Below are 14,195 nucleotides of genomic sequence, written 5' to 3'. Positions count from 1 at the left end.
TGTAGTGTGTGTGTGAATACATATACATATAATTAAATATATTTAATATTTAATTATAAATTAAAAGGCAGTAAAAAGGAATAAAACATGCTGTAACATGGATAAACCATGAAAACATTAGACTAAGTGAAAAAACAGTCATGAAAGACCACATATTATATGATTCCATTGTCCAGAACATGAAAATCTATAGAAGACAAAGTAGAATAATGGTTGAGTTGAAGGGGAAAAGGGAATGACAGTTAATGTATGCAGTTATGTATGCAGGTTTCTTTGGGGGGTAATGAAAATGTTCCAAAATTGCTTGTGGTGATGGCTGCACAACTCTGTGAATATATTAAACACTACTGAATCATATACTTTTTAATTGGATAAATTGTATGGTATATGAATTATATCTCAATAAAGCTGTTTTTTTTAAAAAAATCAGGCTTCTGAAATCACTAGATGGGGGAGAGCTTGCTATAATCCATACTTTTTTTTTTTCGAACTGGCTACTTATTTATACTTATCTTCTTTGAAAAGGATGTGGCTTATAAAAGTAGCAACAGTTGGAACTATAATTTTGTAGAATTTAAAATTCTTCTACGTATAAGGATTAACAGTTTAAACGTGTGCTATACAAAAGCACTTTGCTATCACTATGAAAGGTACAAAGACAAGGCACTCAAAAGAACAAATCTAGAGGGAATGACACTTAGAAACACCTAACCATAATTCTCAGCAGAATGAGGTAAATAACTATAATAAAAGTAAAGTAAGGTGCAATGAAAACCCAGCAAAAGGAACAACTGATCCCCTCCTGGGAAAACTTCAAGTTCAAACACTGGGCTTCTCAAACCTAGTCCTTACTGAACTGAATGCCATGACCAGGAGGGCCCAACAAGAACCAATTCGCCTCCTTGAATCAGCAGGTAGGTTACAACCTAATCACCAAAAGGAGCCACAGAGACTTGCTGCTGTCTATATTCCTTCTCTGGGGGAGCTCTATACTGAACTGAGTTGACCAGCAGCTTGGGGAATCTGCTATTTATGGATAATGACAGTTTACTGATAGCTCCACCACCACCAAACAGATAATGACCACGTCACATGTATTACAGAGGGCTCCCATAGCCTCCTTAAAACTTGCTTTTCTCATCTGCAGAAATATAAGAAGAATGAAATGATTATAAAGCTGTTCCTACATAAAGTTGCTAAAAGAACACAATTAAGAATGAATGAAATACTGGTCTATTTCTACATTCTCATCTAATTAAACAAGTATTTATTGAATACCTTTTATGTTCTAAAAGCTGGGAATACAGCAATGAACTAGACAGACACAGTCTTTATACTTATGAACTTTATAATCCAAAAGGATAAACTTCAAGATAATTCATCATTCTTAAAATCATGAGTATGTTCAAATTTAGTTCAACTAAACTAACATGAGTCTTCAAACTAAATGTTTTGCTTTCTCTAGCAGTTGATCTCCCTCCCATGTAAATTATAGAATTTACTGGACGAAAGTAAGTAAAAATTTACCTTACATAACCTTCTTATTACATGGAGATAAGCGTATTTTTATCTATATGTCACTTCCAGATTATGATATTATAAATAAAGGGAAAAATTACAAATCACATACATTTTAAGTAGGTCAAGTGGAACACATAAAGGGAGAAGCTAATTAGGGTACATTAATTACCTTTCAACCCCTTGACAAAGTGATTCTTGCACTGAGTAAGCACTGCAGTGCTGAGTGATAAATTAAATGCACCTGAGCAAATATTGGGCTGGCCAAAAAATTTGTTCAGGTTTTTCCATAAGGTCTTACGGAAAACCCAAAAGAACTTTTGGCCAACCCAATACCTTCCTACATAAGTATTCATAAAATACCTAGCACTTTTGTTTCTATCTAGTAGACAATGAACAGTACTTCTCTTCCCATTTTGAAAAATTATATTACAAGTTTTAAAATATTAGCCATACATAAAGATGTTTCAAATCCAGTTTTTAATATGTAGACATAAGAACAAACATATACACATATATGTTTGTGTGTATGTGTATACATGCATAAAAACATCTGGAAGAATACACAAACTGCTAATAGTGTATACAACAGGAATGTTGGGAGCAACACAGGAGAGCACTTTACCTATATATGCATGCTTTATTTATGTATGTTTAAAAAAAACACCAAAAATGCTTATGAATAATTTTTCATTTTAATTTGTTGTGTTTTCTGACTTTTTAAAAAAAATTTTCAAAAATTCACTTTGATTTTTTTAATTAAAGAAAGTGTTCAGGGGCTACAATGCTGTAAAAAAATTATTTCTTTGGTCATAATCTACAAATAATGTACAAATAGAATATTAAAGTATTGTATCAAAGTTAAATGTACTGGGCTTCCCTGGTGGCACAGTGGCTAAGAATCTGCCTGCCAATGCAGGAGACATGGGTTCAAGCCCTGGTCTGGGAAGATCCCATATGCTGCAGAGCAGCTAAGCCTATGCACTACAACTACTGAGCCTGTGCTCTAGAGCCCACGAGCCACAACTACTGAGCCCACATGCCACAACTACTGAAGCCCATGCACCTAGAGCCCATACTCCTCAACGAGAAGCCACCGCAATGAGAAACCCACACACTGCAATGAAGAATAGCCTCCGCTTGCCACAACTAGAGAAAGCCCGTGTACAGCAACAAAGACCCAACACAGCCAAAAATAAATTAATTAAAAAAAAAACTACTAGAGCTAATAAATAAGTTTGGCAAAGTTGTAGTGGTCCAAGGTCAACACATAAAAGTCAGTTATATTTCTATAAACCAGCAACGAACAATCTGAAAGAAAATTAAGAAAACAATTCCATAAATAAGTGGAAACACATCTTAGGTTCACAGATGGACAAAAGCAATCTATAGATCCAATGTAATCCCTATCAAAATTGCCATAGGCTTTTTGTAGGACTAGAAAAAGCTATGAAATTCATATGGAATTAAAAGGGACCCTGAATAACCAAAATAATCTTGAAAAAGAACAACAAGGTTAGAAGATTCACACTTACCAGTTTTAAAACTTACTATAAAGCTACAGTAATCAAAACAGGATGATACTGGCAGAAGGACAGACACACAGACTAATGGAACAGAACTGACAAATCAGAAATAAACCCTCATATGTATATGGTAAACTGATTTAGGACAAGAGTCCAAAGACCATCTTTGGGAAAGTCTTTACAACATATGGGGCTGGGGAAACTGTATATTCATATGCAAAATAATGCAGTTAAACTCCTACCTCATGTTATAAAAAAAAAAATTAATACAAACTGGATAAAGTTCTAAATGTAAGAGCCAAAACTATAAATATCTTAGAAGAAAATATATAGGGAAATCTTCACAACATTAGATTTGGTAATAATTTCTTGGATTTGACACCAAAAACACAGGCAAAAGGGAAAAAATAAACTGGAATTCATCAAAATTTAAAACTTTTAGGGACCTCCCAGGCAGTCCAGTGGTTAGGAGTCCACGCTCCCACTGCAGGGGGCACAGCTTCGATCCCTGGTTAGGGAACTAGATTCCGCATGCTGCAAGGTGTGGCCCAAAAATAAAGTTAAAAAAAATTTTTTTAACCTTTGTGCATCAAAGGACACCATCAAAAAAGTGAAAAAGACAACTCACAGAATGGGAGGAAGTATTTGCAAATCATATATCTACAAGGGTTTAATAACCAGAACACATAAAGAACAAATCAACCAAAAACAAACAACTGAATTTAAAAAATGGGCAAAGGACTCGAATATTATTGCTCCAAAGCAGATATACGAAAGGCTAATAAGCACATGAAAAGATTATTATTAGTTATTAGAGAATTGCAAATTAAAACCACAATGAGTTATCACTTCATACCCATTAGGATGGCTATTATCAAAATAACAGAAAATAGCAAATGATGGCAAACATCTGAAGAAATTGGAACCCTGGTGCATTGGTGCTGGGAATGTAAAAATGGTACAGATGCTGTGAAAACAATTTGGTGGTTCCTTAAAAAGTTAAACATAAAATTACTAGATTATCCAGCAATTCCACTTGTAGGTATATACTAAAAGAATTAAAAGCAATGACTCAAACAGATACTTGTACACCAGTGTTCATAGCAGCATTATTCACAATAGCCAAAGGCAGAAACAAACCAGTGTCCATCAATAGAAGAACAGACAAATAAAATGTGGTATACACATATAAAGGAATATTATTCAGTCTTAAAAAAGAATGAAATTCTGATACAGGTTACAACATGAATAAATCCTGAATGCATAATGCTAATTGAAATAAGCCAGACAAAAGGATAAATACTGTATATTTATCTCAACTTATATGAAGTACCCAGAATAGGCAAATTAATAGAGACAGAAAGTAGAATAGAGGTTACCAGGAACTGTGGGGTGGGGCGAACGGAGGAATTATTGTCTAATAGGTACTAAGTTTCTGTTAGCGATGATGAAAAATTCTGAAAATTCATATTGGTACTGGTTGCACAACATTATGAATTTACTTAATGCCACTGAATTACACACTTAAAATGGTTAAAATTGGGCTTCCCTGGTGGCGCAGTGGTTGAGAGTCCGCCTGCCGATGCAGGGGACACAGGTTCATGCCCCGGTCCAGGAAGATCCCACATGCCGTGGAGCGGCTAGGCCTGTGAGCCATGGCCGCTGAGCCTGTGCGTCTGGAGCCTGTGCTCCGCAACGGGAGAGGCCACAACAGTGAGAGGCCTGCGTACCGCCAAAAAAAAAGAATATACCACCCCAAAGTATGCCACTTTGGCATGAGGATTATTTTGAGCTGAAGGCAATTAAGAAACAGAAGACACAAGAGGAACTCTCTGCCCTCCCCTTTTCTGTCTAAAGGCAGGGCATATATTTCTATTTGCAAAGACATCTCCCTCTCCCATACCAGGAAGATGAGAATGAGTCAATCACCAGAAATGACTTTTATCACAGGAGACAGCACCAACTGGAGTCTGCATAAACAAACCTTACTAAAATGACCCTTATCTTCCATTAATTTCCCCATATATTTACCTTCCCACAATTTACTACCCCTAGAATCCCAAATCCTTTTAACTTTGTCTAGTCACTTCTCCACAATTTATCACACTTTCTTAAAATGGTATACAAGCTCTCACTGGTTTTTCAAAAAGATTTTGAAAATAGACAAATATTTAGCTAGACTTACCAAGAAAAAAAGAGAGAGGACTCAAATAAAATCAGAAATGAAAGGGAAGACATTAGCACTGATACCACAGAAATACAAAGGATCATAAGAGACTACTATGAATAATTACATGTCAAAAAACTGGACAACCCAGAAGATATGGAAACATTCCTAGAAACATACAACCTACTAAGACTGAATCATGAAGAAACAGAAAACATGAACAGACCAGTTACTAGCAAGGAGATTGAATCAGTAACAAAAATCACCCCAACAAACAGAAGTCCAGGGCCAGATGGCTCCACTAGTGAGTTCCACCAAACATTTTAAAAAGAATGAATACCAATCCTTCTCAAACTCTTACAAATAATAGAAGAGGAAGGCCAATATCTCCAATGAACATAGATGCAAAAATCATCACCAAAATATTAGCCAACTGAATTCAACAATACATTAACAGGATCATACATCATGATCAAGTGGGATTTATTCCAGGAATGCAAGGATGGTTCAACATCCATAAAGCACCATGTTGTGATATACCACATGAACAAAATGAAGGATAAAAGTTATATGATCATCTCAATAGATGCAGAAAAAGCATTTGACAAAACTGAACATCTGGGCTTCCCTGGTGGCACAGTGGTTGAGAGTCCGCCTGCCGATGCAGGGGACACGGGTTCGTGTCCCGGTCCGGGAGGATCCCACATGCTGCAGAGAGGCTGGGCCTGTGAGCCATGGTTGCTGAGCCTGCACATCTGGAGCCTGTGCTCCACAACAGGAGAGGCCACAGCAGTGAGAGGCCTGCATACCGCAAAAAAAAAAAAAAAAAAGCTGAACATCTATTAATGATAAAAACTCTCAACAAGGTGGGTACAGAGGGGGGACTTCCCTGATGGTCCAGTGGCTAAGACTCTGCACTCCCAATGCAGGGGCCCCAGGTTTGATCCCTGGTCAGGGAACTAGATCCCACATGCTGCAACTAAATGTTCAATGCCGCAACTAAAAATCCTGAATGCCACAACTAAAGATCCCACATGCCACAACGAAGATCCCACATGCCACAACTAAGACCTGAGGCAGCCAAATAAATAAATACGTTTTTTTTAAAAAATGTGGGTACAAAGGGAACATACCTCAACACAATAAAGACCATATATGATAAGCCCACAGCTAACATCATATACAATAATAAAAAGCTGAAAGCTTTTTTAAGGAACAAGACTTATTTATTTATGGTTGCATTGGGTCTTGTGCTGTGCGCGGGCTTTCTCTAGTTGCGGCGAGCAGGGGCTACTCTTCGTTGCGGTGTGCGGTCTCCTCATTGTGGTGGCTTCTCTTGTTGTGGGGCACAGGCTCTAGGCACACAGGCTTCAGTAGTTGTGGCATGCAGGCTCAGTAGTTGTGGCTCACGGGCTCTAGAGTGCAGGCTCAGTAGTTGTGGCATGTGGGCTTAGTTGCTCTGCGGCATGTGGGATCTTCCAGGACCAGGGCTCGAACCCATGTCCCCTGCATTGGCAGGCGGGTTCTTAACCACTGTGCCACCAGGGAAGCCCAACAAGACAACTTTTATTCACCACTTTTATTCAAAACAGTTTTGAAAGTCCTAGCCAGGGCAATTAGGCAAAAAGAAAAAAAAGAAAAAAAAAAAAGAAAAGGCATCCAAATTGGACAGGAAGAAGTAAAATTGTCTCTATTTGCAGATGACAATATATTACATATAGAAAACCCTAAGGACTCCACCAAAAAAACTGTTAGAACTAATAAACAAACTCAGTATAGCTGTAAGATACAAAATCAATATATAAAAACCAATTGCATTTCTATACTAATAATGAGCCATAAGAAAGAGAAATTAAGAAAACAATCCCATTTACAACTGGATCAAAAAGAATAAAATACCTAAGAATAAATTTAACCAAGGAGGTAAAAGATCTCTACACTGAAAACTATAAGGCACTGATGAAAAAAACTGAAGAAGACACAACTAAATGGAAAGATATTCCACACTCATGGATTGGAAGAAAACTGTTAAAATGTTCACACAACCCAAAGCAACCTACAGATTCAATGCAATCCCTATCCAAATTCCAATGGCATTTTTCACAGAAATAGAAGAAACAATCCTAAAACTGGCACGGAACTACAAAAGACCCCAAAGAGTCAAAGCAATCTTGAGAAGGAATAACAAAGCAGGAGGCTTCAAACTTCCTGAACACAAACTATATTACAAAGCTAAAGCAATCAAAACAGTATGGTATTTAGCATAAAAACAGACACATGCGTCAATGGAATGAAATAGCCCAGAAATAAACCCACACACAAGATTAATTAATTTATGTCAAAAGAGCCAAGGATATACAAAAGGGAAAGGGCAGCCTCTTCAATAAATGGTGCAGAGAAAACTGGACAGCCACATGCAAAAGAGTGAAACTGGACCACCATCTTACACCATACACAAAAATCAACTCAAAATGGATTAAACACTCAAATATAACAGCTGAAACCATAAAATTCCTAGAAGAAAACAGAAGGTAAGCTCCTTGACATTAGTCTTGGTGATGGTTTCCTGGATTTGACACCAAAACCAAAGGCAACAAAAGCAAAAATCAACAAGTGGGACTACATCAAACTAAAAAGCTTCTGTACAGCAAAGGAAGCCATCAACAAAATGAAAAAGCAACCTACAGAATGGGAGAAAATATTTGCAAATCATATATATGATGAGACAGTAATACCTAAAATATATTAGGGACTTCCCTGGTGGTCCAGTGGTTAAGACTCTACGCTCCCAATGCAGGGGGCCCAGGTTCAACCCCCGGTCAGAGAACTAGATCCTGCATGTCACAACTAAAGATCCCGTGTGCCACAACTAAAGATCCCTCATGCTGCAATGAAGATCCCACACACGGCAACAAAGATCCCGTGTGCCGCAACTAAGACCCAGGACAGCCAAATAAATAAATAAATAATTTTAAAAATAAAAAATAAATAAAATATATTTTAAAACTTATGCAACTCAATAGAAAAACATCTGATAAAAAATGGGCAGAGGGGACTTCCCTGGTGGGACAGTGGTTAAGAATCCGCCTGCCAATGCAGGGGACACGGGTTCGAGCCCTGGTCCGGGAAGATCCCACATGCTGCGGAGCAACTAAGCCCGGGCGCCACAACTACTGAAGCCTGCGTGCTCTAAGGCCCACGTGCTGCAACTACTGAGCCCGTGTGCTACAACTACTGAAGCCTGCGCACCTAGGGCCCATGCTCTGTGACAAGAGAAGCCACTGCAATGAGAAGCCCGTGCACAGCAATGAAGACCCAATGTGGCCCAAAAATAAATTAATTTAAAAAAATGGGCAGAGGATCTGAATATCCATTTTTCCAAAAAGACATCCCGATGGCCAACTGTTACATGAAAAGGTGCTCAACATCACTAATTATCAGGAAAATCCAAATCAAAACTACGAGATATCATGTCACATCTGTTACAATGGCTATTATCAAAGACAAGAGGGAGGCTTCCCTGGTGGCGCAGTGGTCGAGAGTCCGCCTGCCGATGCAGGGGACACGGGTTCATGCCCCGGTCCGGGAAGATCCCACATGCCGCGGAGTGGCTGGGCCTGTGAGCCATGGCCGCTGAGCCTGCACGTCCGGAGCCTGTGCTCCGCAATGGGAGAGGCCACAAAAGTAAGAGGCCCACGTACCGCAAAGGAAAGAAAGAAAGAAAAAAAAAAGACAAGAGGGGCTTCCCTGGTGGTGCAGTGGTTAAGAATCCGCCTGCCAATTCAGGGGACATGGGTTTGAGCCCTGGTCCGGGAAGATACCACATGTCTCAGAGTAACTAAGCCCGTGCATCACAACTACTGAGCCTTCACTCTACAGCCCATGCACCACAACTACTGAGCCCGTGTGCCACAGCTACTGAAGCCTGCACACCTAGAGCCCGTGCTCCACACAAGAAGCCACCACAATGAGAAGCCCGTACAACACAACGAGGAGTAGACCCCGCTCGCCACAACTAGGGAAAGCCCACACGCAGCAACAAATACCCAACGCAGTCAAAAATTTAAAAATTTTAAAAGGACAAGAAATAACAACTGTTGGCAAGGATGTGAAGAAAAGAAAACCCTTGTGTATTGTCAGTGGGAATGTAAATTGGTACAGCAACTATGGAAAACAGTATGAATGTTCCTCAAAAAATTAAAAATAGAATTAATGTATGAACCAGCAACTCCACTTCTGGGTATTTATCCCAAAAAAATGAAAACACTAACTCAAAAAGATATATGCACCCCCATGTTCATTGCACCATTATTTACAGTAGCCAACATATGGAAAACAACCTAAGTGTCCACTGATGGATGAATGGATAAAGAAAATATATACAATGGAGGGAAGTCCCTGGAGGTCCAGTGGTTAGGACTCGGTGCTTTCAGGCTTTCACTGCTGTGGCCCAGGTTCAATCCCTGGTCAGAAAACTAATATCCTGGCAAGCCACGTGGCTCGGCCAAAAAAAAAAAAAAAGAAAAAAATATATACAATGGAATATTATTCAGTCATAAAAAGAAGATAATCCTGCCATTTGTGACAACATGGATGGACCTTGAGGGCGTTATGCTAAGTGAAATAAGACAGAGAAAGACAAATACTGTATGATCTCACTTATACATAGAATCTGAAAAAAAAAGAAAAAGAATGAAAAAAACAGAACTCATAGAGAGAACAGATTGGTGATTGCCAGAGGAAAGGGATGAGAGATGGGTGAAATAGGTAAAGGTGGCAAAAAGATACAAATTTCCAGTTATAAAATTAATAAGTCCTAGGGATATCATGTACAGCATGGTGACCATAGTTAATAATACTATATTGTATAGTTGAAAGTTGCTAAGAGAATATATCTTAAAAGTTCCCATCATGAGAAAAAAAATTGTAACTATATGTAATGATAGATGTTAACTAGACTTGTGATCACTTCACAATATATACATATATCAAATCATTATGTTGTACACCTGAAACTAATATAATGTTATATATCAATTATAGTCCAATTTAAAAGAAAAGAAAATTTAAAAAATATGGCATACAAGCTCTCAAGCCTAACTGCCTCTTTGGGTTTTCACTTCTTTTCTGTGACATTCCTGTGTATATATGAGGAGTAAACCTTTTCTTTTGTTAATCCGGCATTTGTCAATTTAATTAGCAATCCCCAGTAACTAAACCTATGAGGGTAGAGAAAAAGGTTTTTTCTCCCTCAAAGGTGATATAGTGGGCACCAAAAATATTTATTAGGCATTCACAGGATATTTCAGTAATCACTAAACCAGACCTAAGTAACATATGCAGAACCAAAAGGCAAACATAAAAGCAGTCATCTCTGTACTACGGAAAAAGTCCTTAGCACCTCTGGCTTAGTCAGCTGTTACTGGTAGTTTAGTATAACTAGAGATGGCAAACTAGTAGATCAGAAATTGTGTTTAGGGCTTCCCTGGTGGCGCAGTGGTTGAGAGTCCGCCTGCCGATGCAGGGGACACGGGTTCGTGCCCCGGTCCGGGAAGATCCCACATACCGTGGAAGCAACTGGGCCCATAAGCCATGGCCTCTGAGCCTGCGCGTCCGGAACCTGTGCTCCGCAACGGGAGAGAGGCCACAACAGTGAGAGGCCCGTGTACCGCAAAAAAAAAAAAAAAAAAAAAAAGAAATTGTTTTTATTTTCATAAAGAAAAAGAAAAAATAAACTACTAATTCATGTTTACTCTTTACAGTTAATTCATTTAAGCTATATTTAGATACTGGTTCTGATCAATCAACTAAAAGTAAAAAAGGAATTTGCAATGCTCTCTTAAAATCTTTCTGTATCAACCTCTTACATTTTTTTAAATTCTTAATATTTACCCTCTAAATAGTAAATCTTATCTTCTACAAATATCCTTGACATAAAAATTCTGTTTAAGAAAAGTGTTTCATTCATATAAACCTTTGCTGTATGGTACTGAGGGTACTGTGTTTAAGTACTAAGTAAATAAAGAAATTATCCTGTTAAGTGTAGTCAAAGGCAAATGATGTTATCAAGTACACATAACAAACCTGAAATATTTCATCAGATGATAAATTCTGACTACCTGAATAGAAAGTGTTATCCATGGTACTTTAAATGACCATTTTATTAAAAAAGTACTCTGAATTTCTAGAAACATCAAACTAGCTGTTACTAACCACTGCTAAGGAATCAGGGAACAAGAGAAAAATTCCCAGTACATATATTTGTGAATAATCTAAAATTATACAAGGTTTTAAACACAAAAGTTATAAAACGAAATAATTCTATTAAAATACAGTTCTAAACTCATGAACCTATTTCATTTTAGAGAAATTTTTTAAAAAGAATTAGAACTACTCTGGATGTTGATATAATCTTAGATATAGAAAAATGCTTAGAAAAGAACGACTGGTTGATCAGGCTATCCAGAGGAAAAAAACAACTATATTCAGAGGGAAGGAAAACTTTTACTTAAATTAAATCTTCAGCTTTTTGAAAACCTAAAAATAAAATTATGGGAACATGAGGAGAGAAAGAAACAAAAACAACATTTCATCCTTCTAAAAGAAAAACAACTGACACCTTTAACCAACCTCTTTTTCAAGGATAATGATTAAAACAAAATTTCGCCCCCAGCACCAGTGAGCTGCCACATTCAAATCCAGACTTCACAGACTATTTGGCATACAACAATGAATTACAGAACAATTTTGCTCACGTATGGACAAATGCTATTTTTCTCCACTGAAATTATTTCTCTGTAGTATGCTCATTAGTAACACTGACCCTTTCCTATGTCCCAATAACCAACCTGCTTTGTGAGCTAAATCCCAATTCCAAATCAGATGTTGCTGGCAAAACTAATCTCCGAATGAAAACAGTACATAAGCCAGTCACAACACAGAATTTGGTTTGTATGTTACTGACATTGAGACAGAAAACTGCAATTTCCAGCAGGTATTTTTAGTTGAGCTTCTTGGCTCAGCAAAACTGAAGCTATGATCTTATCTTTAGAAACATATATGTTATTTTCTTAAAATTATATTGCTGATTTTTTCTTTGAAAATATATGTTTCTAAAAGACTGTCTCACAACTAAAAAAATGATTTTAACAATTGATAGAAGTAACATTTAATTAATAATTCAAGGTTAAAACACTTAGATTGAAATAGTAATGTGATTTCCCCTCCCTTTGTGCCTTTCCCCAAGCTAGAGACAGAGTTCCTTCTGATTTCAATTTTTTTTTTAAGATTTATTTATTTATTTATTTATTTTAGGCTGCTTTGGGTCTTAGTTGTGGCATGCAGGATCTTTCATTGCGGCGTGCGGGCTTCTCTCTAGTTGTGGCGTGTGGGTTTTCTCCCTCTAGTTGTAGCGCGGGCTCCAGAGCACGTGGGCTACGTAGTTTGCGGCACGCGGGCTCTAGTTGTGGCGCGAGCTCAACAGTTGTGGTGTGTGGGCTTAGTTGCCCCGTGGCATGTGGGATCTTAGTTCCCTGACCAGGGATCGAACCCACGTCCCCTGCATTGGAAGGCAGATGCTTTACCACTGGACCACCAGGGAAGTCCCTCAATTTATTTTGACACTGCCTTTTTTTGTCCACTCACATGATATAATTTAGGTAAACAACAGTTTCTTCAGTTAGTTAACTGTTTTGAAGATTCTAATAATAATAATATCATCTTCCTGATAGCAATGAATTCATTATATTTTCAAAGACTTCTCCAACCGGAAAATACGATGATTACAATATGATAAGTTTTAGACATATTTCATTCAAATAAATAGAATACTGTTCCTTAGTATTGCTCACAAACACACAGAAAACTACTGGTCTAAAATAAAATCTCCAGACTTGGCCATAATCCAGCAATGTAACTTTGAACAATCCTCTTAAACTCTCGTCTTCTTATCTATAAAATGTTTCATTACGTCTAAATAGTTCCTCCTGTCCTTATATTTGGCTATCCAAAAGAGACAGTATCTTAGGCAGATTTCATTTAAAGTTTGCTGTGTACCATGAGTCATATTCCCAACTGGTAAGCTAAATGCAATTATGAAGACTATATTTCTAGGTGTTCATAAAAAGAACAACCAGAACCAAAAAAATAGCATTAATATTTTTTAAAGTGAACAACGGAACTGAAGAAAACTAGGATTAGACTTTAGGGGGAGAGAGGGATTAGCAAAACAGAGGAGGGAACTCCTTCCAACTCATTGTATGATGCCAGTATAACTCTGATACCAATACCAGAAAAAGACAACACAAGAGAAGAAAACTATAGACACAATATCCCTTAGGAACACAGAATCAAAAATCCTCTACTAAATACTAGCAAACCAAATCCAGCAACACATAAAAAGGATTATATACCATGACCAAGTGAGATTAGTTCCAGGAATGCAAGGTTGGTTCAACAAACAAAAATCAATCAATGTAATACACCATATTAACAGAATAAGAATAAAGGTTTGGTCATCACAGTAGATGCAGAAAAAGCATTTGACAATATCAAACACCCTTTCAAGATAAAAACACTCAACAAACTAGGAGTAGACGGGATTTTCCTCAACCTGATAAAGGGCATCTATGAAAAAACGCACAGCTAACATGATACTTAATGGTGAAAGACTGAATGCTTTCCCCTAAATCAGGAACAATACAAGGATGTTTTATCTTGCCATTTCTATGTAATACTACTGGAGGTTCTCACCAGAGCAATTAGGGAAATAAAATATATAAAAGGCATCCAGATTGGAAAGGAAGAAGTAAAACTATGTCTATTTGCATACAGAAAATTACAAGAAATACACACACCAAAAAAAAACACTATTAGAGCTAACAAACAAGCTCAGCAAGATTGCAGGACACAAGATCAACATACAAAAATCAATTGAGGGGACTTCCCTGGTGGCGCAGTGGTTAGGAATCCGCCTGCCAATGCAG

At 37.6% G+C, this 14,195-nt stretch overlaps 1 protein-coding gene and 1 non-coding gene across 3 annotated transcripts in view; one reads left to right on the top strand and one right to left on the bottom strand.

The window, feature by feature from the left end:
• Nucleotides 1-14,195, bottom strand: part of LOC114899129 (phosphatidylinositol 3-kinase regulatory subunit gamma) — an 84,063-nt gene that overhangs the window by 42,990 nt on the left and 26,878 nt on the right. Inside the window, exon 1 of one of the 2 annotated variants that reach the window (XM_029229581.1) lies at nucleotides 10,778-10,832. The exons of the other annotated variant lie outside the window; for it this stretch is intronic. Coding sequence (XP_029085414.1) covers nucleotides 10,778-10,805 — 28 coding nt within the window. The 5' untranslated portion in view covers nucleotides 10,806-10,832. Of the gene's footprint in view, nucleotides 1-10,777; nucleotides 10,833-14,195 lie in introns of those variants that run through there. 2 annotated transcript variants of the gene reach the window in all.
• On the top strand, nucleotides 6,098-6,170 carry TRNAG-CCC. The gene has a single exon. It is a non-coding gene; the product is annotated as a tRNA-Gly (tRNA).

Source organism: Monodon monoceros, unplaced genomic scaffold (genome assembly GCF_005190385.1).
Source record: "Monodon monoceros isolate NGI ecotype Baffin Bay Population unplaced genomic scaffold, NGI_Narwhal_1 Super_Scaffold_18, whole genome shotgun sequence".
NCBI lineage: Eukaryota > Metazoa > Chordata > Mammalia > Artiodactyla > Monodontidae > Monodon > Monodon monoceros.
The sequence above is the reverse complement of the archived record's forward strand: the minus strand, read 5'-3'. Positions and strand labels throughout refer to the sequence as shown.